The 27,824-nt window shown below is 39.0% G+C and overlaps 1 protein-coding gene across 9 annotated transcripts in view; it reads left to right on the top strand.

Annotated features, from left to right (window-relative positions):
* The window catches only part of DLGAP2 (DLG associated protein 2), a 705,175-nt gene that overhangs the window by 575,355 nt on the left and 101,996 nt on the right, over nucleotides 1–27,824 (top strand). The window contains exon 6 of one of the 9 annotated variants that reach the window (XM_074947777.1): nucleotides 1,882–1,947. The exons of the other annotated variants lie outside the window; for them this stretch is intronic. Within the exon in view, the coding sequence (XP_074803878.1) occupies nucleotides 1,882–1,947 (66 nt within the window). The remainder of the gene's footprint in view (nucleotides 1–1,881; nucleotides 1,948–27,824) is intronic. 9 annotated transcript variants of the gene reach the window in all.

A 27,824-nucleotide genomic window follows, 5' to 3' on the forward strand; every position in this document is an offset into this window, starting at 1 on the left:
AATAAAAAAGTTTATTTAACTATGATAAGTGTAGGAATACATGTTACTTTTTCTGAAACTTTTAAAATATTTTCTAATTCTTTTTTCCATACACTATCTGGATTCTACTTCCCACTCTTATAAAATCAGTTGTATTAGCTGAAGCCTAGAGTGAAGCATGACCAGGAACAAACATCTGTAAGTGTCTAAATTAACATTTGCAACCATGTTATTTAATTTGAGTTAATTGGAAATCAGTTAATTCACATTACAACACAACTAAAAACTGCAGACTAGAAAATTTACTAGGCCAAGAAATATACAAGGTGTATACATTTATTAAATACAGCATTGAAATTTGCAAAAACTGTAATTTTGTTTTCATTATAAGTCAAACCGCACAAACTACATACCTGATGTGGTGGTTATATAATCTTGGTACCTGAAAAGAAAAGCAGTTGTGGCCTAATTTGTAGCCTATTTCAAACGTTGAATGTCCACCTCAGAATAACAGTTGTATTCATGAATATGAGTTAATTGGAAATCAGCTACTCAGGTTACAACTCAACAAAAAGTAGTCTAGAGAATGTCACTGTGTTTGTTCCCTGAAAATGTGTGCCCCATTTCCCAGTTGCCTAAGCAGTGGTAGACAGGAAGTACCTCCCGCTTCACTTCCACTCACTCTTCTACTTTGGACCACTTGCACTTTTGATTAAAAAACAGGGTATGGGGAGAAATACGAAGAAAGACTGTTCTGACTTAAAGAATTTCCTGGGAACTGTATCAGAAAAAAAAGTGAAGAAAGGACCAAAAAAGGGACATGACAAAAAATAGAGAATGTAAGGATAAGGATAATTTTAGGTACTTATATGCCCTTTGTTACTGTAGTTTCTGAGCAAGTAAAGTTATTCTAAGGCACAGTGAGGCTAAGTGACTCTCCCAAGGTCACAAGGAAATCTGTTTCAGAGTAACAGCCGTGTTAGTCTGTATTCGCAAAAAGAAAAGGAGTACTTGTGGCACCTTAGAGACTCACCCTCCGCCCCCCCACACACAAACTCACTCTCTGGGGGGCGGAGGGTGAGAAAACCTGGATTTGTGCTGGAAATGGCCCAACTTGATTATCATACACATTGTAAGGAGAGTGATCACTTTAGATAAGCTATTACCAGCAGGAGAGTGGGGTGGGAGGAGGTATTGTTTCATGGTCTCTGTGTATATAATGTCTTCTGCAGTTTCCACAGTATGCATCCGATGAAGTGAGCTGTAGCTCACGAAAGCTTATGCTCAAATAAATTGGTTAGTCTCTAAGGTGCCACAAGTACTCCTTTTCTTTTTAAGGAAATCTGTGGTGAAGAGAACTAAAATGGCAGAACTAAAATGAACTAAAATGGCAGAAGAGTCAAAAACAGAAAATTACTGGACCTTATACTTCAGACTTCAAAAGATTAAGTCGTGAGTGAAAGAAAATAGGCTGAAAAGCATTTATAGCAGTAAAATAAGCAGAGAGAAATGGGAAGTATTTACGACACAGCTGGAGAAGTTACAATAAGAATTCTTTCCAAAGTAACTAAAAAAGGAAAACCTAAAAGGGCACCAGAAATCAATGGGACTAAGCAGAGATGGAAAAAGCAACATGCAAACTAAAACAAAAGGCATTTATTGATACAAAGAATCTGCCCAGGTGGGAAAGTTACAAAACCAAACAAAAAGCATGAAAATAAATTTAGAAAAGCAAGAAGGGCAACAAATATTTGAGAATTTAAGATCCCTTTCCCCTCACCCTGGCTACATCATTCAGCACATACAGTATGGTGAGTCATTTAAAAATGAATGGAGAGCTTATAGCCAGGAATATGGAAATATCAGAGTTATTAAATAGTTACTTTGTTTCTGTCTTTACAGAGGAAGAGGGTGGCGATCTGCTCAAGTCGGGGATCAGTTTTCCAGGGACAACAGAGGAGGAGCTAGGTACAGATATTCTCTCTCAGATAACTTTATGCTAAGCAAGGTTAGAGGCACTTAAAATAGACTAAGAATCAGGTCTAGATAATATGCAACCAAGTAGTGAGCAAGGAAATTGATGGAGCTTTAATTTTTCCTAAGCTATCTAGATTCAATTCCCAATTATTTGAGAAGTACTACAGAAAACCATTTTTTTCTTTAAAAAGACCCGAAAGGAAAATAAACTAAGAAGGTATATAGTCTTTATCAAAATGTTAAGGTACCTTAGTAAAGGTCTTCACCCATATGTGCATATTTTCAAATTAATTGAAATCTTAGGGGTGTGGTTTATTTGTTTGTTTTTCTTTTTGAGTAGTTTTGCATTTTGTTAAGAATATTTAGCATTTCTGTCTAGACCACTACATTGTAAACTGAAAGTAAATCTTGATCATTATCCTAAAGGATCTGGTTAAGACAAAAACCCCAGAAGACCACAGTTTGATTAAGGAGTAGTGATTCAGGGACAGGAGGCCATTGTGTTTAGCTCATCTCTTGGGGTAGGATTTTCAAAAGCAATCAGTGCTGGCCTAACTCTGCACCTACTGAAGTCAGTGGGAGTTTTGTAGATATCACTAGAAGAATATATGAGTTTTGAAAAATGTGCATTTACCAAGATTGCACATTAGAGATTAAAGGTTAACGGAAAGAGTTATGGGATATGGCATTAATAGTGCTGGATAGAAGATTGTACTAAGAAGTGATGAAAACTATTCAGTTTAGTAAGGGGGTCACAAGTTAAATATTTCCACCTCCGGCCTCTGTGTGTTCTCATACTGTATGGGGGTAGGCATGGTTTAAAATTCTGGCTCAGTAGGGTCCCTATCGATGGACACAACACCGGATTGCTATCAATGGAGGCAACACTGCGCCTCCTTTTTATGCCGCTCTGGCTCCCAGCTGTCCCCTTCCCTAGCACGTGGGAGTTGTAGACACGTTGTGCCACTGCAGCCTACCTACTGGGAACTTTCCCCTGCAGCGTTTCTGAAGACAAAGCAAATAATATATAGGTCAATGCAAGCTGGTGCAGAAATATGCGGCTCCTTTAGGTGATGGGGTAGGCGGTAGCTAGTGGAGTTCCATGTAAGCAAATGGAAAATAATTAATCAAGGAATAAGGAACCAGCCTCGGGAATATGTGCTAAATTGATCTATCATCCAGCATCCTGATTAGGAAAAGATTGTGGGGTTATTGTATAAAAGTAATTAAAACCAGTAGCAAATGTAAAGAACAGTCAATCAGAAAAAAAGCTGCATCAGGAAAGGAACAGAAGACACAAAGAGAGGTGATATTGTTACAGTATAAGCATTAACTAAATACTGTGTGCTGTCATACCAGTCACACCACACAAAGGTATTTGTGTTGGGTTGGACACCCCTTTTGGGGTGCCACCGGATGTGCTGGGGTCCCACTGAGCCTGCCTGTCCTACCAGCCTGGGTTTACCTTACTCTCTGCTGCTGTGACAGGCTCTCAAGCCCCTTTCCAGCACACACAGAGGCAGGAACACATCCAGCTGTAGAATCACACAGAGTCTGGGATTAGCTCTCTGTGGGAGGGCTCAGCTAGGGGAATGCCGAGCTCTGCTGTGCACACACCCTCTGGAGTGTAAACCCAAAATGATATTGTCTTGCACTGAATAGAGATCTGTATAGCGTAAGCTCATAAAAATCGCCTCCTCCCTCGAAGTGGAGGGAGATATGCACAGCTCTTTGCCCTCCTCCGCCACAGTTATGAATTGCACAAACTGGGTTTTGGAATAAACAAAAAATAAGTTTATTAACTAAAAAAGGTAAATTTTAAGTGATTATAAGGGATAGCAAACAGAATAAAGTAGATTACTGAGCAAATAAAACAAAACACTCAACCTAAGCTTAATTCACTAAAGAAACAGGTTAAAAATAGTAATTTCTCACCCTAAATGTTGTTTAAAGCAGGTTGCAGAGTTTCTGCTGCTTAGAGTTCCAGTTATTTCTCTTCAGAAGCTAGAGCCCGTCTCAGCCTGGACTTAGCCCTTGCCTTTCCCCAGCTTAGTTCCTTTGTTTCTTCTGGTGCTTTCAACAGTCTTCCTTCTTGTGTGGAGAGGCAGTGGAGAAGAGCCCTGATTGACTCACTTTCCAGCCTTAAATAGGATGTACATAAGGCAGGAATCCTTTGTTTCCAATGGAAAAAATACCAGCAGTGTCCAAGGTGGTACTCCCTACCAGGTAACATTATCACATGACCTTGCAGTGTTAAAGCCACCAAGAGACAAGGTTTTTTTGTAAGGTCCACAGGAAGGAACTCCAGGATGATGAGAGATCAACATCTTCAAAGACACATTCTGTTGTCTTTTCTAATGGCCCATTAAGGCTGATTGCCTACTGTCTGGTAGGCGTTCCCCAAGTACACTCACAGTTGTAATTGTTACACAGTCAATATTCCTAACTTCAGATACAGAACTGATACATGCATACAAAGTGGATAATCACATTCAGCAAATCATAACCTTTCCAATGATACCTCACGTCACATCTTGCATAAAACATATGCAAAGTTATGTCATATTCATATTACAACAATATTTTTATGAATATGGGGTGCAGCATCACAGTATTGTTCTCTTGGATTCTAAGTCCAAAGAATCTGAGGTCCCCATTCTTCCCATATAGGAGAATAACCTATGTAGGGGTAGGAAGTTCTGTGAGTTTCAATTTAAGCTTCCAATTAATTCTTTCCTCATGGACCTGTTGTGCATCCTCCCACCTTACTTCTGCAGAAGAAACCAGGGATTCTGCTTCCTTAACTGACAGATCACCAAGATACATGATAGACAAGAGGCACCCTCATGGCAATTTTATGTAAAGCCTCGGTATGCATGACTGGTGGTGGAGGATTCCATAGAATTTGTTCCATTATTTCCAATTCATTATTATGTGAACCAGAGTAAGATGTCTCTGATAAGGCGTTTGGTCTTGTGCTCATTGAAATCAGTGGGAACCAGATCCGATCCTAAAAGGGAAGCTTGCTTTTATCACTTGTACTCTAACCCAAACAACAGGTAGTACAGTAGAAGTGTAGGCACCTATTGTCCCCAGCAGGATATGGATAATTCCAATTGAAATCAGTGGAAGTCTCCTATTGGCAGAGAACAGGGCCCCTGTTTTCTAATATTAAAATGATATTAGAAACAGCCTGCAATAGAGAAAAAATACATGATATCTTTGATGAACTCCAACCCCATAGGTGTGGGCTTTTGATCTGGGCATAGAACGCTGACCCGAGAAGTCCTGGTTTTGACGCAGATTTTCCCCTAATCTAGGGCAAATCACTTAATCTCTCTGCCTCCATTCTCCTGTTTCTAAAATTTGGGTAATGTTACCTGCCTAGCTTTCAGGGATATTGTCAGGATTAACTAATGTGTGTACAGTATTTCACAAATTTTAAAGCACTGTGTAAGTGCCAAATAGAATTATTAATAATCCCCTGCATAAAGTGAGAGAAGCTATGAAGGGACAGGACCGATATCAACTCTGGCATAGTATTGATTCTGCAAAACAGCTCATCAGTTTTTACAGCCAAAAGCTTATTGGATTCTTTTAAAAAGGCTTACCAAAGCTTTTGAACCCACTTTATTCTGTAGGGTAATATTTCAGAGGTTTCTACATTGTTGTTTGTTTAATGGAGATCACAGTATGGAAAGAGCTTTCGTTATTATGAAATCTACTATCCAGCTTGATCCAGCATTCCTCCCATACCCAAATCCCCATTGTTTCCACTGGGAACATCCACTGAGAGGCAACATGGTCAACAAGGAAGGGCCTCAGAGTGGGAGTCATAAAGTCTGACATGCTGCATGACCTTGAACAAGTCAGTTTAAATCTCTGGATCTGCAAACTTAAGTTATTAAAAGTTGCCGGCCGCAATGCAATATGTTGAGATCTATGATGATGTGTGATCTCTAAATACACAGTTTTATTAATATTATTATTAATGTAGGATTGGGCCCATAGAGAGTAGCATTCTGTGAAGCTATGCTTTATGCTAGTTGTCATAAATATAAAGGGAAGGGTAAACCCCTTTAAAATCCCTCCTGGCCAGAGGAAATCTCCTCTCATCTGTAAAGGGTTAAGAAGCTAAAGGTAACCTCGCTGGCACCTGACCAAAATGACCAATGAGGAAACAAGATACTTTAAAAAGCTGGGAGGAGGGAGAGAAACAAAGGGTTTGTGTGTCTGTCTATAGTCTGTCTTTGCCGGGGATAGACCAGGAATGAAGCCTTAGAACTTTTAGTAAGTAATCTAGCTAGGTACGTGTTAGATTATGATTTCTTTAAATGGCTGAGAAAAGAATTGTGCTGAATAGAATAACTATTTCTGTCTGTGTATCTTTTTTGTAACTTAAGGTTTTTGCCTAGAGGGGTTCTCTATGTTTTGAATCTAATTACCCTGTAAGGTATCTACAATCCTGATTTTACAGGGGGGATTTTTTTTTTTATTTCTATTTACTTCTATTTCTATTAAAAGTCTTTTTGTAAGAAAACTGAATGCTTTTTCATTGTTCTCAGATCCAAGGGTTTGGGTCTGTGGTCACCTATGCAAATTGGTGAGGCTTTTTATCCAACATTTCCCTGGAAAGGGGGGGTGCAAGTGTTGGGAGGATTGTTCATTGTTCTTAAGATCCAAGGGTCTGGGTCTGTAGTCACCTAGGCAAATTGGTGAGGCTTTTTACCAAACCTTGTCCAGGAAGTGGGGTGCAAGGTTTTGAGAAGTATTTTGGGGGGAAAGACGTGTCCAAACAGCTCTTCCCCAGTAACCAGTATTTGTTTGGTGGTGGTAGCGGCCAATCCAAGGACAAAGGGTGGAATATTTTGTACCTTGGGGAAGTTTTGACCTAAGCTGGTAAAGATAAGCTTAGGAGGTTTTTCATGCAGGTCCCCACATCTGTACCCTAGAGTTCAGAGTGGGGGAGGAACCTTGACACTAGTATTTAAACTGTAAAGTCCTAGAGCAGAGACCTCATCTTGTTTTGGCCTGTAAAGTGACTGTTCACTTTGGACACCACAGAAATAATGCTAGCCTAAGGTCACTGAGAGAAATAAGGAAAATGTATTATATTTAAAGGGACCAAACTGTAAAAGAAAAGTTTGGGGTGGGGGGGTGGGAGGAGAGGCTGCATTTCAAAAAAGTTTTAATGGGTGATTTTCATACTGGAATAAATAGAGAAAAGATAACCATTATTAAAAATGTATTGAGACAGTTGTTTTTTTAATTCCAATTTGTAGCAATAAAGATATTTGTGTTTTACAAGATTTTACCACTCAATGGGCAGCGTCTTGTGTTTGACTCTATTCATATGAGGAATTGCTGTAAAAATGGTTTTAATGTCACAAATTGAACATTATGACTTAAGGCAGTATTGATAGGAAAGAAAGCTAGGATGGATACAACTTTTTCTGAAATAAACATTTAAACCCTGATCCTTCAGTCTGATATGTCTCGCTAGGTACTTATACAACCCTTATCACTGAGCATCTCTCAGTTATTAAATGATTTTACACTCATAACTGCCTGGTGAAGCAGGGGGAAGTATTATCCCCATTTTACAGACTTGCCTAAGGTGTCACAAAAAGTGTGAATAAAACTCAACACTTCTGTATCCCAGTCCAGTATCCTATCCACTAGACCATCTCTCTTCTTAATGATTCCTAATGGCAGACCATTAGAGCATCATGGAATGTAATGGGAGTCAATGAGACTCAGAGGCCTTCCCCCCACACACCCCAGATTGCCGGAGTGGTATGTACATTTGTAATTAGTAAACACACTAAGAAAAAATGGATCTTAGGTACTTATATGGCCCCCATTAGGATCTGAGGACCTCAGAATCTTTAATATATTTATCCTAAAAATAGCCCCGACAGGGAGGGAAATGCTATTATTCCCACTTTACGTATGGAAACTGAGGCACAAAGAGCCAAAGTGACTTGCATAAGGTCACACAGGAAGTCTGTGGCAGGGTAGGGAATTGAAGCCAGGTCTCACAAGTCCCAAGGACTTCCTCCTTATATGCTGAAAAAGATATAAAATTATGCTTTTATATTTAGGCATGAAAGTCCCTCTTAAGCTTAAAATTTGTCTGCTGCCTCTTAAATAGAAGGTGTGCTAATATTTCTTTACATATCTGTGTTGTGTACTTTATACCTGTGCAAATTCTAAAAAGAAAAATAGTTCTATGAACACATATTCATATTTTTAAATATAGCTACTATGTGCCCTTTCTGTTCCCCAGCTGCAAATATTTTAGTGGAGCATTTACTGTCAGGAATGGCCATAAACACAGAGAATTTTAATCAAATATTGGAGAATATTTTTGGAAAACAAATTTGAACTTGAAATTGCATATATTCTTACCTGAAATCTGATTCTAAGTGTTACCCATCCAACCAGGGAACAGAACCATGCCACGTGACCTAAATATCCAATGAAAACTGATTAAACAGCCTGGATTTTAATTACTGACCCCTGGCAATTATCTGCTTACCTATGTCTATTGACCAATAATTATGATGCAGCTCATAATTCCAAATAATTCATTTAGAAAATGAAAACAGTGTGGCAAGTGCTATTCTCCTCTGCTTTAGCGCCACTTCATCTCGCAGTCAATTTTCAAACAGGAAAAGAGCTAATATTCATAATGAATTATTTGCCCATTTCTACTATTGAATAGACAGTGGTTTTATTTATTCATTTGTTTGTCAAGAAGTAAAGTTGGTTTTTGGTACAAATGATTTTTGCCCTTTTACCTGGCCAGCTTGCTAGAGATGCACAAGTACTTTCAGTGTGATGTTACATCATAGAATATCAGGGTTGGAAGGGACCTCAGGAGGTCATCCAGTCCAGCCCCCTGCTCAAAGCAGGACCAATCCCCAATTTTTGCCCCAGATCCCTAAATGGCCCCCCTCAAGGATTGAATTCACAACCCTGGGTTTAGCAGGCCAAGGCTCAAACCACTGAGCTATCCCTCCCTCCATCTTTATGTCTTTACATCTTGCAAAGACATATTGTATGTTTTAAATTTACTCTCATTACAGACAGCTAATATGCTGGGGGTTCTTATTTTATTCCTTAAAAACAAAATAATTATCCTGATTTGCACTCAGTGTCCTTTCCTCCGCTTGCTGCTCTTCTGTAGTAAGTCTTAGACCCTATCTTTGCTGGAATTTTTGAACTGATATAGCTATGCCAGTGCAAGCCCCAGTGTGGATATAAGTGACCATGGGAAATCTCACAAAGTACCAGTCACAGTTGGCACTGGTGCAGTGTGTCTGCATTAGGGGTTTACACCAGTGTAATTAAATCAGCATAATTATACCAGGTCAAATTTCCCAACTCTAGCCAAGCCCTTATACAGACGCTCAGAAACTTCAATTCTGAGTTCATTCGCTATCTCGAAGATTTTAAAACTGAGAGTTTCACACACAGAGTTTCCTTTGTGCAGTTCATTGCCAAAAGTAACTTTGTCTTCATCAGTAATCAGGCAATGGCAGAATTAGACCATTCACTCTCAGGGCTACAGCTCAGCACTTTGGAGACTGTCATGTAGCACATACACAGTCACACCTTCTCATGGGCTGAGTCTATGACAGTCCTCCTTGCCTGCCATATAGGTGCACTAGGTCCCAATGAAAATTAGGGGAGGCACTGAGAACTTGCATTATCTCCCAAACACCCAGAATGGAGCTGTCAGCCGAGTAGAAAAGAGAGAGTGACACTGGTTAAAAAATCTCAGTCTGAAGGTAGCAGAGAGAAGGGTATTTTCCACCTGCCTACCATGGTAGTATATTTGAAAATAATTTTTTTCCCAGTCGAGACTCTCTCCCTGCTCTTTGTAGGAACTCATTAAGGATGAAGAAAGCTCTTCAGTTCTGGTGGCTTGAGTGGGAGAGAAAATTCATTATACGTGGTAGAGCTGTTAGAGGTTGTGGCAAGCAGTAGCTCCTGAAAATCCCTGAGTAGCTATACAGTTTCAACAGTGGAACAGGTGCTATTCTCCTCTGCTTACCTTTAGCCCCAAGTCAAACAATGCACAGGCTCAGCTGACCCTGAGTTCAGCCTGTTTATGCAGCTGTCTGGTCATGCTCTACTCCTTACAGACACATAAACCAGCCTGGGCATTAGTTCCAAATTTGTTAAAACAGTATCACTTTCTACAGCTCTACAAACATAAGGTTAAAATGTAACATAGCACTAATAACCAATATGATAGCTCAGTCGTGAAGCCAGTTAGGTTTTTGCTCCCAGCACTCCCCTTGCAAGTCTGTTCCAGAATGTCACTCATCTGAGTGTTAGAAAATTTCATCTAATTTCAAGCCTAAACTTGTTGATGGCCAGTTTATAGCCATTTGTTCTTGTGTCAACACTGACACTTAACTTAAATAACTTCTCTCCCTCCCTGGTATTTATCCCTCTGCTGTATTTATAGAGAGCAGTCATATCTCCCCTCAGCCTTCATTTGATTTGGCTAAATGTGCCAAGCTTTTTGAGTCTCCTCTCGTAATGTAGGGTTTCCATTCCTCTGATCATCCTAGTAGACCTTCTCTGCATCTGTTCCAGTTTGAATTCATTTTTCTTAAACATGGGAAACTAAATTTCACACAGTATTCTGGATGACGTCTCACCAGTGATTTTTATAATGGTGCTAACACTTCCCTATCTCTATTGGAAATCCTAGGTTTGCATTAGCCTTTTTCATAGCCACATCACATTGGCAGCTCATAGTCATCCTGTGATCAACCAGTACACCCTGGTCTTTTTCCTTCTCCATCACTTCCAACTGATAAGTCCCCAGCTTGTAGCAAAAATTCTTGAAGTTAGTCCCTAAATGCATGACTTTGCACTATTAAATTTCATCCCAATTCTATTACTCCAGTTTTCAAGCTTGTCTAGATGTTCTTGTATGGTATTTCCAGTTTCCCAACTTTGTGTCATCCACAAATTTTATTAGCATGCTCTCACTTTTTGTGCCAAGGTCATTAATAAAAATGTTAATTAAGATTGGTCCCAAGACCGATTCCTGAGGAACTCCACTGGTAACCTCTCTCCAGCCTGACAGTTCACCTTTCAGTATGACCCATTGTAGTCTCCCCTTTAACCAGTTCCTTATCCACCTTTCAATTTTCATGTTAATCCCTGTCTTCTCCAACTTAATTAATAATTTCCCAAGTGGAACTGTATCAGATGCCTTACTGAAATCCAGGTAGATTAGATCTACTGCATTTCCTTTGTGTAAAATATAACTTATCTTCTCAAAGAAAGGGATCAGGTTGGTCTGGCATGATCTATCTTTTGTAAAACCATCTTGTATTTTATCCCAATTACCATTTACCTTTATGTCCTTAACTACTTTTGCTTTCAAAATTTGTCCCAATACCTTGCATACAATTGAGGTCAAACTAAAAGGCCTGTAGTTTCCTGGATCACTTTTTTTTCCTTTCTTAAAACTAGGTGCTATATTAGCAATTCTTCAGTCACAAGGTGCGATCCCTTAGTTTATGGATTCATTAAAAATCCTTGCTATTGATCTTTAAATTTCACATTCCAATTCCTTTAATATTCTTGGATGGAGATTATCTGGGCCTCCCGATTTGGTCGCATTAAGATATTTGAGTTTGACTTCCACCTCTGATGTGGTAATTTCTACTTCATTTCCTCGTTGCCGTTGGCCACCCTGCCACTGCCCTAAATTCTTCATTAGCCTTATTAAAAACTGAGGCAAAGTATTTGTTGGGCCATGCCTAGATTATCTTTAATCTCCATCCCCTCCTCAGTGTGTAGCAGTCCCACTTCTTTATTCCTTGTTTTCTTTTTATTTATATGGCTATTTGAACCTTTTACTGATGGTTTTAGTTTCATGTGCAAGGTCCAACTCTGCCTGGCTTTTGGCATTTCTCACTTTTCTCCTTCACTTTCTGACCTCCAAGAGGTAGCTTTTTGTGCTGATCCTTCCCATCTTCCATTCCTTGTAGGATTTCTACTTTTGTGTGCAGAGCAGGGGGTGGGGGGGAGGGGAGGGCGCTGATGTCAGGGTGTACCCCTGCCCCTGTACCGCATCTCCACAGAGCGGCGGGGAGGGACACAACAGGGCTCAGGACGGAGGGAGCTTACTGTCAGCTGTTGCTGTGTCTGAACAAGCGGGTTTCAGACTCCTGAGTGCGGATCTACAAAGGGCAGTGTACGTACAGGGCAGCGCGTGTCTCTCTCTCTCTCTCTCTCTCTCTCTCTGTCACACACACACACATACACACACACACTGTGTGTGTCTGTCGCGTGCACACACACACACACACACTCTGTCTTTCACACTCACCTCCCAACACATACTTGTGTTGTTGTTGTTGTTATTACTTGATACTTCTTTCAAAGTGTGTTGTTTTAGTTTTTTGACTGGTCTATGCATTTCATATTTTTTATTTCTCTCTTACACTTAAATTTAATTCTTTGAGTAGTGAGTTCTAAAATGCCCAGCCTGTCCTGGCTGGAGTAATTATCCCTATGGTAACTTTAAAAATATATATATTATATCTAGGTTTCTTTTCTACTGGTGGCATACGTCCAAGTAATTCCAAGCCTCCTGCACATTCAGATCCTTGAGTTCTTCGATTCAATTGCTTATCACTTGAGGTTCGGTCCCCCTGTGTTTATCGATCAATAAACCTCTGAAATGGAGTCTTCTGAGGGTCACCTCTCAAAGTAAAGTTTATTCAGACTGTGAGGAATGTGAAGTGGAGTCTAGTGGTGGAGGAAGCTCCATGCTCTTTCTTCCCCTGCTGGTACCTGCTAAAATGCAAATTGTTCTATTTCCTGCAATCTCCCCCATTCCCCTTGTTAGTTTGATGGCCCTATTTACTGTTTACATGTAAATGTGCCTTCATTGTCTGCCTGATGACTGGGTTGGTCAGAGAAGTAAACTCATTTCTTTGCCAGGGCAGATCTGTTTATCATCTGCCCCTGACATGCCTGGTTAAATACATTTTAGTCATAATCCCAGCATATATCCATAACTCTTAATACACTCTATTTTCATACATCACACATGAATATTAATGATCAGTGAGTTATTAGTTTTCAAATTATACCAAACTGGGCATATTTTTTACAAAGATTATTACAACAGTATGTAGGATGTGAATACAGCCACCCTAAATCTCTCCACATGCCCAGGTAGACAGAGAAGGGAATGGAGCTGGGGAAGGCAGGGAAGAAATAGGGAAGGACAGGGGCGGTTCACACTCAGTACCAAAAGTTACTAAAAAGGTTAAAAGAATCAGGAGTACTTGTGGCACCTTAGAGACTAACAAATTTATTTGGGCATAAGCTTTTGTGGACTAAACTCACTTCATCAGATACATGCAGTGGAAAATACAGTAGGAAGATATATATATATACACACACAGAGAACATGAAAAAATGGGGGTTGCCATACCAACTCTAATGAGAGTAATCAGTTAAGGGTATCAATTCTCAAACGAGAAACTGCAGAACTGGAATTAATTTGCAAACTGGACACCATTAAATTAGGCTTGAATAAAGACTGGGAGTGGATGAGTCATTACACAAACTAAAAACTATTTCCCCATGCTAATTTTCCCCCTACTGTTACTCACACCTTCTTGTCAGCTGTTTGAAATGGGACATCCTGATTATCACCACAAAAGTTTTTTTTCTCATGCTGATAATAGCCCACCTTAATTGATTACTCTCATTAGAGTTGGTATGGCAACCCCCATTTTTTCATGTTCTCTCTATCTATAACTTCCTACTGTATTTTCCACTGCATACATCTGATGAAGTGGGTTTAGCCCATGAAAGCTTATGCCCAAATAAATTTGTTAGTCTCTAAGGTGCCACAAGTATTATTTGTTCTTTTTGCTGATACAGATTAACACAGCTACAACTCTGAAACCTCTCAAAAAAGTTAGTACAGCCCTGGGTCCCTGGGAGCAAATGGAGCCAGGAGCCAGAGTGGCGCTAGCTTCCCATGGATCAAAGGGATCTGCCAGTTTTGGAGGGCTTTTTAATGAGAAATCTTTCTGGGGATTCCTAAGTGAAAGTCTCTGTGTGTAACTTTAACCATAGCAAGGGACAACTGGAGACCTTGAAAAGGCCTATACAAGATCGCAGATAGACATTTCCCTTCTCATTTAAAGTTTACTGACGTTCAGTGATGGTTATTAATAGGTATAAAGTTTCTTTGTTCTGGTTAAGGCATCTCTATTTTCTTCTTTTGGGGGCCATTTTGGAATCTCAGTATTTGCACAGAGAATAGTCATAGTCACTGATAAAGACAGTCTTTAAATAAAGAAACAATTTATTAGAACACCCTCTGCTTAGGTACATGAAGGTGTTACAGACAAATAGACAGATTCTCAGAATATACTCTTCTAGGAACAGTATCTACAATATATAAAACTTGCCTTGGAACGTCCAGGCATTAAAGTAGTTCCTACTGTCAAACACGAGGGACCATTGTTTTGATGTGCTGGCATATTTAAGAGCCATTAAAGGTAACAAGTTCTACTACTTTGTAGCAAATGTCCACGGTGGAATTCTCTCCCAAAGCAGATCAAAGTGCTTAAAAAGACAGTCCACCAGCTGTGTTGATATTTTCATATGTAAAAGAACTAGGCTTGAATGGCAGTTTCTCTTGCTGTTTTCCTAACACTCAAACTCCATCCAAATGAAAAGTTTCAAATAACAAAAGAAAATCATAGCAATTACAGTCCAACTTTCTTTTACTCATATTCAGCACTGTAGCGTTGTGTTTATCTAGGCTGCTGTGCTCTTGCTGCATATTCAAGGGGCCAATACAGATTTCAGAGTTTGAAGTGTGTTTGGAAGAATATATATTTGTATTCTGGGCTATTATCCAATATTTTCTCACTAACCCTTATATTAGACAATATCTTGTCAGAATATCTGCATAATACAGCATTCAAATGAGGCACTGATTTGTTCAACTGTACAGCCATATCTGAGGCAGGGCTAAGAATGCTGAGTGACACAGGTTTAATTTTAGCTGTGCCCCCTCATGAACTGTTCAGTTGTCATATTGTATTAGACTCTGCGTACTTGTTCCCATTCTTTGGACTGGATATTTACTGTCTTTTTATGATAAAACTATATTTTAATTTATTATTTGTATTACAGTAACACCTATGGCCCCAAATTTGATTGGAACCTCATTGTGAGAGGCCTTATATAGCATACAGTGAGAGATAATCCCTTATACTTGCTCTGAAGAGTGTACAAACTAAATAGGATTATTTCAGTCATTTTACAGGTGGGGAACTGAGGTACAGAGTGATTAAGTGACTTCTCCAAAACTGTATAAGATGTCTGTAGGTCTCCTGAGTTCTGCTCTGCTGCCCTAACCAGACCATCTCAGATGTTGTCTTTTAATTCTGAATGTCCACTTGGGATTTAAGGCTCAATGAGGCTGGGAAATGTTCAGTTAGTTCCTCCCTTTCAGGACTTGGATTTGATGAGAGATTGTGAGGGCACCAACCAGAAACCCAGACTATGTGTGCGCTTCCAGCCACCTGGTTACCTCCATTGCAATGCCAGCTCCACCCCCTTGCCTATCTTTTATCATCTCTTCTCAACTGTTCAAGGAGCATCTGTTCTTGCTGAAGTTAAGAGGCTCTATGCTGTTGCTGAGTGCAGCTCAAACATAGGAATTTGCCATATTGGCTCAGAGCTGTGGTCCATGTACTACAGTATCCTGTATCTGGCAGTGGACAGTGATAGACACTTCAGAGGAAGGTACAAGAAATTCTGCAATAGGCAAAGGTGGTATAATCTGGCCTCTAGGGGAGTTTCCACCTAACCCTTAATATTTAGAGATTAGCTTAAACTCTGAAGCATGAGCTTTAGATCCACTTTAAAACTTCTTGTTGTAGTTCTTACTATTATAGCTGTGGATGTTCTTGCTATTCATGTATGTGTGCAATTTCTCTTTGAATCTTGCTAAGCTCTTGACTTCAATGACATCCTGAGGCAATGAGTTCCACAGTCTGTGAAAGAATATTTTCTTTTATCAATTTTCAATTTGCTGCCTTTCAGTTTTATTGAATGTCCCTTTGGTTTTGGGTTATGAAACAGTGAGAATAGAAGTTCTTTAACCACTTTCTCAATACCATTCATTATTTTTGTATACTTTTATTGTCTCTTCTTAATCATTTCCTTGCTAGTCCTTATCTTTTCCATTTTTCTTCAGATGAGAGCTTTCCTATGCCCTAGTGATTTTTTCATGCTCATCTCTGAACCCCTTTGTCATAAATATTAAGGGAAGGGTAAACCCCTTTAAAATCCCTCCTGGCCAGAGGAAAACTCCTCTCACCTGTAAAGGGTTAAGAAGCTAAAGGTAACCTCGCTGGCACCTGACCAAAATGACCAATGAGGAGACAAGATACTTTCAAAAGCTGGGAGGAGGGAGAGAAACAAAGGGTCTCGGTCTGTCTATATGCTGCTTTTGCCGGGGATAGACCAGGAATGGAGTCTTAGAACTTTTAGTAAGTAATCTAGCTAGGTATGTGTTAGATTATGATTTCTTTAAATGGCTGAGAAAAGAATTGTGCTGAATAGAATAACTATTTCTGTCTATCTTTTTTGTAGCTTAAGGTTTTCCCTAGAGGGATTCTCTATGTTTTGAATCTAATTACCCTGTAAGGTATCTACCATCCTGATTTTACAGAGGGGATTTCTTTACTTCTATTTACTTCTATTTCTATTAAAAGTCTTCTTGTAAGAAAACTGAAGGTTTGTTCATTGTTCTTAAGATCCAAGGGTCTGGGTCTGTAGTCACCTAGGCAAATTGGTGAGGCTTTTTACCAAACCTTGTCCAGGAAGCGGGGTGCAAGGTTTTGGGAAGTATTTGGGGGGAAAGACGTTTCCAAACAGCTCTTCCCCAGTAACCAGTATTTGTTTGGTGGTGGTAGTGGCCAATCCAAGGACAAAGGGTGGAATATTTTGTACCTTGGGGAAGTTTTGACCTAAGCTGGTAAAGATAAGCTTAGGAGGTTTTCATGCAGGTCCCCACATCTGTACCCTAGCGTTCAGAGTGGGGGAGGAACCTTGACACCCTTTTAATCTGAAAAGCTTTTTGAGATGGGGTGACCAGTATTGCATATAGTATTCCAGAGGAGGATGAACCATTGATTTATATAACATCTTCCTAATATTTTCCATATTTTTCTCCATCCCATTTCTTATATAGTCTAGCATTTTGTTAGCTTTTTGACTTCAGCTCTATATTGAACAGAGGTCTTCATTGAGCGGGTTGCCAGGTCCTTTTCCTGAGATGATTAGAGTTACTTTAGAACCCAGTTAGATGTATGAGTGATTCAGATTTTTCCATGAACCATGCATTACTTTGCATTTATTAACACAAAATTTCATCTGCTGTCATGTTGCCTGAGCTTGGTTGCCTGAGCTTGGTTAAGAATTATGAATATAGCATATTTATAAACTACATTAGAAAAATGAAATATATTATGTACCTATTACCATTTAAAAAGTCAACATTTATAGGTATCTAAGTATAGGGGAGACTTGTGATATATATTTCAGATACCATTGCATTATAACTGTTGGCAAATGCTGGCTTCTAAATGGTATCCACTATATCTAAGGCCAGAAGAGCTTTATGAAAGCACTTATGTGCTGTGAAAGGTACATTATTGTAGTATACAATAGAGGTGCAAATGGTAGATCATGCTTACCCAGTGAACTGACATAGAAGTAATTTAAGTGAGCCTGCATTTTATTTTCTCTTACATCAGGCTCCCATATTTCTGAAATCAGACAGAGGAGCACTGCCAGGACAATTTTCAGAAATGCAAATTTTATTTTTCCAATGCAGTTTATTAATGGTGAGAAATGTTTCTTACTACAGAAATGGGAAGAATCCAAAAGGGATTGGTGGTTCAATTCTGATGAACAGTGAAAGGTTTGGATCCTTGAAGTGAAATCCTTGCGCCACTGGAATCAATGGCAAAACTCCCATTTACTTCAGAAGAGTCGGGATTTCACTAGTGAACTTTCTGCCTTGGCTCAGAAGAATCATACTATTTTCTGATAGTCCTCCAGCTTGATCCTCACCTTCTGCAACCCTCAATTAGCGGCCACCCTCAGTTTTCCTCCTTTTCAGCAACTCCTTAGGAACTCCTCTCCTGTCCTTTCCATTTCCATCATAACTCTCCCACTCCAACAAAATGAGGTTAAATCTTTAGATTTATTTAACGTAAGGGGAAAAAAGAGGAAAAATTTGTCTTTAACTTGAAATCGTAAATACCCCTGGGACTAGTTATTCAACCAGACATAGATTGTAGGACTAGGGAACATCATTGGGTGAATGATGTAAAAAAATAGGGAATCTGAAAGATTATCATGGTCTACCTTTTCTTAAATAAACCACATTAAAATAGTGAAATGGGAACACTTTGAGAATTAATCAGTCAATGATGCCTTTAGGTTCTTTGACCAAAATGGCCATTTTCTGTACCTGGGGGAATATTTGCATAAATGTCTATCAACTACAGCAACCTCCCGTTAACTCAATTCCACTTTAAGCAAATCTGCTACCTATTAGGCTTGAAATGGCATCTGACAGAAATTTTAAAACTCATTAAAACTGATAGCCATTGCTAAATGATTTGGCCTGTAAATGTCAAACAATGGTTACTTGGAATTGTACCATGTAAATGTCTAGTTTGTTGAGTGTTACTTTCTTGTGCTGTGTGATTTGTCGAGGCTTCTAATGTACTTATACCAATCAGGCTCAAATTGCAATTTGATAATATTCAACCCTAGCTAAAGCTGATCCAGTAAGCATTTAGGGTGAAATCCTGGCTCCACTGAAGTCAATGGGAAGTTTGCCCTTGATTTTAATGGGACCAGGATTTCATCTGTACATGGAGAAGAGTGGACAAATTCATATGGGTCTTTGAATTAGACTAACAGATTGATTTTGCTGTCCTTTCTTACTGAGTTTCCTGGTGAACTGGTGAGTTTCCCAAACTCGGCCCTGGAATACGCAGTTGCAATTCCAGTGATGTCAGTGGAGTTTGAGGTGTTACTTCCAGGCTGTATTTGGCCTACTAACTACAAGGTATTCATCTTTCAATTCCAAACAGCTCTGTCTCTAAAAGGTGGCAGGAAATAACTGATAAGTTAGTTTAGCTCTTTCTAAGATGACACTTACATGGGTCAGCAAAAGCCAGTGTTTTATGTTCTTGTCAAACTCTGATCTTCATATTTTTTCACTAGATTCCACATATGGACAGATTCTGTGAAAAATGATGGGTTAAAACATCATTTTGCTCACTTACCTCCTCCCTCACAGTGATATTGTGAAGAATAATGAAATGTTTGTTCAGCACTTTGAAATTGTAAAGCACTGTGAAGTGCTAAGTATTAAGTATTATTATTACTTTCACAGATTTTGTTGTATTCTATGGAATCCAAATTTTCATGTAAAAAAATGAAGTTTTGGGGCCTCTTCTTTGAAAAGGTAACCTTCTTCTGTGGCTAAATGTACTGTAGATTTAAATGCAGTCAGCTTTGCAGAAAAATGTCAGTAAAAATACCAACATATGGTACCATCCTACAATTCCTGCACATGCAGAGCTCTTATTGACTTAGGATCCAGTCCTGCATGCATTTATGCACATGAGTTGTCCCATTAAACTCAGTGGGATTGTTCATGTGTGTAAAGTTACTTATGTGCATAAGGATTTACAGGGGCCAGTCTTAAGTGGGAGTTCTGCATGTGGCAGGCTTGCAGGATCAGACCCCATAGCATTTGCAAGCCTGTGAATTCCAATTCTTTTACTTATATAAGATAGCAAGTTCTAAGTCTACTTGAAACCATAACGTCAGATTCATGATTGGCGTTTCTGATGCCCATAAATTTGTGAACCTACTTGGACATTGTGCAAGGTCCATCTTTTTTTTTCCAGGTATTTGGGAGCAGGTTGTCTGAAGGGCTTGGGAGCTTCATTTGTGTTTGTGCCAAATATTTTTTTTTTATTGTGGTACAATGAACAGGCAGTTAAGTTATATTATTTATACAAGAATTTCTGTGGGAATGTCATTTTAACGACAACATTGAAATAAGTCCTCTAGCATAGGATGAGTGACAACTGAATGTCCAATATCTTTATGAACGGATGTAAATAACTTAAATTGACATGAAATTCTGTGTATAAGAAGATGAGGAGGTAAACTTACATCTGAAAGGCTCTGTCTTGCATCCTTGACTTATGCAAGTAGTTCCACTCAAGTCAGTGGGATAAGAAAGCTGCAGATTGGGCCCAAAATGAGAGGTATCCTTTAGATAATGATTAGGGCTGTCGATTAACTCCAGCGATTAACTCAAAAAAATTAAGCACAATTAATTGCAGTTTTAATCGCATTGTTAAACAGAATTCCAATTTAAATTTATTAAATATTTTGGATCTTTTTCTACATTTTCAAATATATTTATTTCAATTACAACACAGAATACAAAGTGTACAGTGCTCACTTTATATTATTTTTGATTACAAATATTTGCACTGTAAAAATAATAAAAAAAACTGTATTTTTCAATTCACCTCATCCAAGTACTGTAATGCAATCTCTCTATCGTGAAAGTGCAATTTACAAATATAGATTTTTTTTTGTTACATACTGCACTCAAAAACAAAACAATGCAAAAAATTTAGAGCCTGCAAGTCTACTCAATCCTACTTCTCATTCAGTGAATCGCTAAGACAAACAAGTTTATTTGCATTTACAGGAAATAATACTGCCCACTTCTTATTTACACTGTCACCAGAAAGAACAGGCATTCACATAGGGCTTTTGTAGCCAGCATTGCAAGGTATTTATGTGCCAGATATGCTAGACATTTGTATGCCCCTTCATGCTTCGGCCACCATTCCAGAGGACATGCTGATGAAGCTCGTTAAAAAAATAATGTGTTAATTAAATTTGTGACTGAACTCCTTGGGGGGAGAATTGTATGTCTCTGCTTTGTTTTACCCGCATTCTGACATATATTTCATGTTATAGTAGTCTTGAATGATGACTCAGCACATGTTCATTTTAAGAACACTTTCGCTGCAGATTTGACAAAATGCAAAGAAGGTACCAATGTGAGATTTCTAAAGATAGCTACAGCACTTAACCCAAGGTTTAAGAATCTGAAGTGCTTTCCAAAATCTGAGAGGGACGATGTGTGGAGATTGCTTTCAGAAGTTTTAAAAGAGACTCGGATGTGGAAACTACAGAACCCGAACCACCAAAAAAAAAAATCAACCTTCTGACTCAGATGATGAAAACGAACATGCATTCGTCTGCACTGCTTTGGATCATATCAAGCAGAACCTATCATCAGCATGGACGCGTGTCCTCTGGAATGGTTTTTAAAACATCCAGGGCCATATGAATCTTTAGCGCATCTGGCACGTAAATATCTTGCAACGCTGGCTACAACAGGGCCATGAGAACACTGTTCTCACTTTCAGGTGACATTGTGAACAAGAAGTGGGCAGCATTATCTCCTGCAAAACTAAACAAACTTGTTTGAGCGGTTGGCTGAACAAGAAATAGGACTAAGTGGACTTTTAGGCTCTAAAGTTTTACATCATTTTATTTTTGAATGCAGTTATTTTTTTTACATAATTATACATTTGTAAGCTCAACTTTTATGATAAAGAGATTGCACTACAGTACTTGTATTAGGTGAATTGAAAAATACTATTTATTTTGTCTTTTACAATGCAAATATTTGTAATAAAAATAAATATAAAGTGAGCACTGTACACTTTGTATTATATGTTATAATTGAAATCAATATATTTGAAAATGTAGAAAACATCTAAAATATTTAAATAAATGGTATTCTATTATTAAGAGTACGATTAATCACGAAATTAACTTTTTTAATCGCTTGACAGCCCTAATTATGATGATTGCCTAAAATTGAAACATGAGGTAAAATTTTGAAAACACCCAAGTGACTTAGATACTTAAAACCCAATTTTAAAAATGACTCAGGCACTTCAGACAGAGCCCTAGTCTCATTGAATTTCAATGGGATGTAGGTTTCTAAATACTGAAATCATTTTTGAAAATGGGATTTAGCTTCCCACGTCACAGAAGCACTTTTCAAAAATTTATTCTTGGTCCCTTCACTGTAGCAAGAGCAATCCAGTGCTTTATCTTTAGTCTAGAGGTAGGATGTGTGGCTCTCTTCCATCACTGCAGCTTCACAGTCATCTAGCAGAGGTGTTACCCTATCCGTAGACATCTTTTGTATTGTGCCTCCCACCGTTATCTTGGGTTATCAAAGCTTTTATACAGATTTAATATTAGGTATCCCTTCCCTGAAACATCTTTATCATACCACAGAGCAATTCAAAGAGCTTGAATTTCCTTTCTATTAAAATATACACCAGAGTAACAAAGGCCTTGATCCTGTAGTTCACTGTGCATCAGTCACCCACTGCACCCATACCCAGCCCCATTCACTAAATTTATCTCACTGGGGTTCCGTGCAGGACAAGAGATGCCCCCATGCAGGATGAATAGCAAAATTGGGGCCTTAGTGCATAAATGCTTGGTTCAGATAAAATTGCAATTGTTTTATGCCTGGATCCATACATATGGCATATTGTATACACATCCTCATTTGCAAATGCAGCTGCAGAGTGAGTGTAAAGGTAGTAAAAAGCCAACCTCTGAAATTCAGAGGTTCAGATCAGGTAAGCATCCAAATGATTTGGATGCTTATGTAAATGTTATTTGAACCTCTTTGGTCTCCATAAATAGGCTGGAAATCTCATGAGACTAGACTAGCTCCTTGAGACTAGAAAATCTAGTGGAAATCTCATGAGACTAGAATAGCTTCTTTCCAGTATTTGTTCCTTCCAGTTAGGGTGACCAGATAGCAAGTGTAAAAAATCGGGACTGGGGTGGGTGGCAATGGGTGCCTATATAAGAAAAAGCCCCAAAATCGGGACTGTCCCTATAAAATTGGGACATCTGGTCACTCTACTTCCAGTTGGCCAGTTAGTCAACCATTGCAACCAACAAAAGGTTCAATGTCAGTGCTGGAATAAGTTATAAGCAAACAATTTAACAGGGGAAAACTGCTCTGGTGTTGTTATGCAGGCAAAATTCCCTTTAAAGCCACAATGTCTGTAGGAATGGGCCCTACGGCCTGTTCCTGCTCCCGTTGAAACCTATGGCAAGATTTCAGAGGTGCTGAGCAGTTGCAGCTCCATTAAATACAACTGGAAGTGTGGTTGCTCAACACCTCTTCAGTTCAGGACCATTGGCTCAGGCCCTAAGTGACAGACGTCCTCAAAATTTTGCAAAAACAGAGGAATTCTTTTAAATTCCCTCTGTATATTGGCAAAACATCTATGCAAGCTTTTTTTAAATTATTAGTTCTTTTTCCTCCTACTAGTGTGCCAGAGTCCCTGCAATGGGCTGTAGTTAGGCTCCTAAGTTATTTGCATGGCATACTTAGAAATAAAGAACTAGTCTACTTAAAATGTGAGCAGTTAAGTGTGTTTGTTCATCGATACTAAGGTCAGAAGGGACCATTATGATCATCTTGTCCGACCTCCTGCACAACGCAGGCCACAGAATCTCACCCACCCACTCCTGCAAAAAACCTCTCACCTATGTCTGAGCTATTGAAGTCCTCAAATCGTGGTTTAAATATTTCAAGGAGCAGAGAATCCTCCAGCAAATGACCTGTGCCCCATGCTACAGAGGAAGGTGAAAAACCTCCAGGGCCTCTTTCAATCTGCCCTGTAGGAAAATTCCTTCCCGACCCCAAATATGGCGATCAGCTAAACCCTGAGCATATGGGCAAGATTCACTAGCCAGATATGTGTTGCTTTACTGATGAAACATTTGCAAATATAAATTAATTTTTCAATGAAAATCAGAGCAATTTTCCAATACAAGTGGGTATGGTTCATTACTTCCAGGCATTATCATTTTTTATGCTTTCTCAGTTTGCATTCAATATGAGACATACAGACAGATTTGTAGAGCTAAATTTGCAGTGATAGATACTTGCTTTGAATGTCTGAGAAATTTCCAGTTCTTTTCACACTGATTCCCTTTAGCAAAGAGCAGAGTTCCAGGAAGTTACAGATGCAGATCCTTGATTTTTCATTGCTTAAAGGTTTTCAGGTCTCTTGCCCTAGCACACTAATGTTAACAGAGCTACTTCACAATTTCAAGCAATGCTTTCAGTAATTAAAGCTGATGCTAGCTGCCTCCCCTCCCTTGATGCTGACACAAGGTAGAGAAACTGGCATGTTCTCAAGAATTATGGTCAGTGCTTAGAGAGAAGAGAACAGCCTAGCAGCTACTTGAAATAGAAGAGCAGCATTTTTAAAATTGGAAAGTGCAAAGGAGTACCCAGGAGAAGGTGGAAGAAGGAAGAGGAGGGGACAGATGCTGGGGGAATAGAGGAAATGGATGGGAAAGGATGCAATTCTGACATCCATCAGAGTTTAAGTTTGGTGCAGTGTTCCATAGCATAGAAAGGGCAGCTTTAAAGAGTTTTACAGGATTTTAAAAATTGTTAATAGGTCTTCAAACTAAGGGTCAAGTGCCATCCTTATATGCTATCCATGTATGCCAACATATATCTGGGTCATTGCCATGAAAGGAATAAATCGTATATATGGACTAGTCCTGTTGTCTCTAATGGCCTCATCCAAAGTCCCTTGAAGTCAATGAAAGATTCCTCTCTTTCTCCAATAGAACCCCAGTAAAAGCCACAGCTCTTGTTGCAGGATTAACATGATATATTTCCTCAGCCCCTAGTTACTCTGGCCAAACTGGTCTGGATTACTCTAATTTGCTATGTTCAAAGCTTCCTTAGTTTTGTATACTAACTGGCAGTGCAACTTTATTTGTAGGAGACATTAGTATCCTCAATTATGAAAAAATGTAAAATATTGTTATAAGAAAATATAAGGCCTGCTCTTGTAGAAAAGTGACTGAATAAGATCATTCTGTCATTTTTATTGTGTCCTTTAAGAAACAGGGCAAAAATCCTGCCACATTCTGGCTTGTTTATATTATATTTTTTAAGCTTGCTCTGACATTGATATTCAAATTAGGCCAGGTACTGGGATCCTCAGGAGTAGGGCAGATAGTGAGCAGAGGAAATGTACAGGACAAACCCCAAGAATTTGATAAATTCATAATGAAAGTAAATAAGTAAATGAAATTCTTTAGAAGACTGGTAATGGGACACGAGTGATGCCCAAGAACATTCTGTTTTGTGTCCAAAGTAGAGAGTCCTTAGCTGAGTGATTTGGGACCTTGCTGTAGGTGATTGTTGGAATATCAATGTCATTATGAATTTTATTTATTATAAGATATTTCTCCTTGGAAAAAAATCTCCTTTTTGTTTTGATTTTTAATTTTTTAAAATATGCTTTGTAATAAAGTTGCACAATAGTCAATGAGAACACAATTAATGGTGACAAAAATACATAAATCCCACCCAAGTATGAGAAAGATGTGATTTTATATAACAGTATACAGGCAATTATACCCAATCATTGTGCAATCTTACTGTGCAAGAATCATAGATGTTAGAGATGGAAAAGTTGCTTTTAGATCACCCATTCTAATGTGATTACACCCCTAGAGCTATAGCCAGCTGAAAATATTTGCAACCTACTGCGGTGCAGGCTCTGGCTGGGCAGCGCTTACCTCGGGCGGCTCTCAGAAGCGACTCGCGTGTCCAGCTCATAGGCTCAGGGGCACCCAGGGTGGCTTGATGCTCTGCCCCTGCCTGCAGGCACTGCCCCCGCAGCTCCCATTGGCTGTGGTTCCCGGCCAATGGGAGCTGCGGAGTTAGCACTCGGGCCGGGGCTAGCACGTAGAGACCTGTTGGCCGCCCCTGTGCCTAGGGGGTGCAGGCACCTGTCGGTCACTTCTGGGAGCCACCCAGAGCAAGGACAGGTAGGGAACCTGCCTTAGCCCTGCTGCGCTGCCAACCGGACTTTGGCCTATTAAAATCTCCCGTATTGCCTTTAATAGTCACAGGGAGATTGAGGCCGATTCTGGGAGACTCCCAGCCAATCCGGGAGGGTTGGCAACCCTAACCGGTGCTGGAGAGTTGACTTTTGCTGGTTCCTTGATTTGACTGAGGGGCCTTCTTTCACTGCTCTTGGGCTATCAACTAAAAGTACTGGCCACTTTGGAAAAAGTTGCCATAAGTTTGTGTGTATTTCAGTTTCTCCATCTTTAAAAAAGAGGTAAGTAATACCTTCTCTATCTCACAGAGATGTTGTGAGGACTAATTCAGTAATGTTTGTTAGGTTCTATGAGATCCTTTAATGGGAGATGCTTTGTAAATGCAAAGCATGGAGTATTACTATTTTCATGATACTTCTTGGTGATATAGTGGGTTAACTACCATTAAATACTGTGCTAGTGATGTGACTAAATCCAAATGGACTGTTATAATAATTTACTGCTTTGTCTATATAATAGTTCTGCTTTTCATTGGATAATCAAAATTAGGTCATTCCAGTGGAACATTTCTATTTTTGTTTCTTTTGTGTAGCCATATTTGTGCTGGAGATTCTGGGCTAACCACTACAATAGACTAGAATCTGTGTATAAAACAATGAGTTTTCATTTTAATATGATAACAGGCCAGAAATAGGTAAAATAGGTTGATATAAGCAAAACAGAAGTAGAAAAGAGTAGAGAAAGATTAATTTAATACCACAGTAAAGCCAGGGGATGAGATCTTGATCCCATTTAAGTCAGTTTAGACTTTTGTGAGGTCAGGATTTCACCCAAGATACAGAATAAGATTTTGTTGTTTTAATTGAATATTGAATTTCCTTTAAGACCTTACTTAAAATTCTATTAAATATAATAAATTATTACTTAAGTATCCAACAATATAACTTTGCTCTTGCCAAAGAATATCAATGAATTGCTATTTTATCATGGGTATTGTATTATTTGCAAAGAGGAAGATACCCATTTGCACTGTAGCCAGAGCCAGGCTTTGATTTTTAGACAACCAATGGGGTCCTGAGAGGGGAGAGAGACTTTTCACAGGTGTATAAAGATCACTGCAGCTGCTCCTTCACTATTGTGTTGCCTTTGAAAGCTGGTTGCTGATGTCAGATTATGACAAGCAGCATATTCTCCGGCTTCCATTTCTGTTGAAGTCTCTACTTGTTTGTAGCATGCACCTGCAGTAACTTACCCACTCCTGCGTTCTCAAGAGCAAGTTTGCAGAAAGATGGTGCTGAAGTGAGTTGGAAGTGTAAATTCTTAAATGCATAGATGATCCTCTAAAGGATTGGTTTAAATAGCCTAGATATTTATCGGCTTTTGAAAAGTTTGCCTTCATAAGCTGAATTTTGAGGAGGAATATGAATGCCGAAATCAAACTGAAATATTCCTTGGGTTTTCAAATTTTTGTTTGCAGAATTTGACAGCTGCAAGGACTTGCATAAGAAAAGGAGACGAATTAATCAAAAACTGAATACCACATACCTTCATTTACAAGCCACCCTTGATTAGTAAATACTCCCGTTTAGTAGCCACAACTTTACTACAAAAACCACAGGAGCAAATAATTAACTATAATAGAAGCGATAGCTTCTACATGTGTATATATATGGTATCTGCTGTCACCAGCAATAACACAGAGTGGTTGAAAGAAATGTACAGTACTCTGGGACAAATGTATAATTGGGACAAATAGTACGTTTTGGAGATGACTGTACAGTATAAGAAAGTGACTGCTATGGGAG

The sequence above is a fragment of the Natator depressus genome, chromosome 3 (genome assembly GCF_965152275.1).
Source record: "Natator depressus isolate rNatDep1 chromosome 3, rNatDep2.hap1, whole genome shotgun sequence".
Lineage (NCBI taxonomy): Eukaryota > Metazoa > Chordata > Testudines > Cheloniidae > Natator > Natator depressus.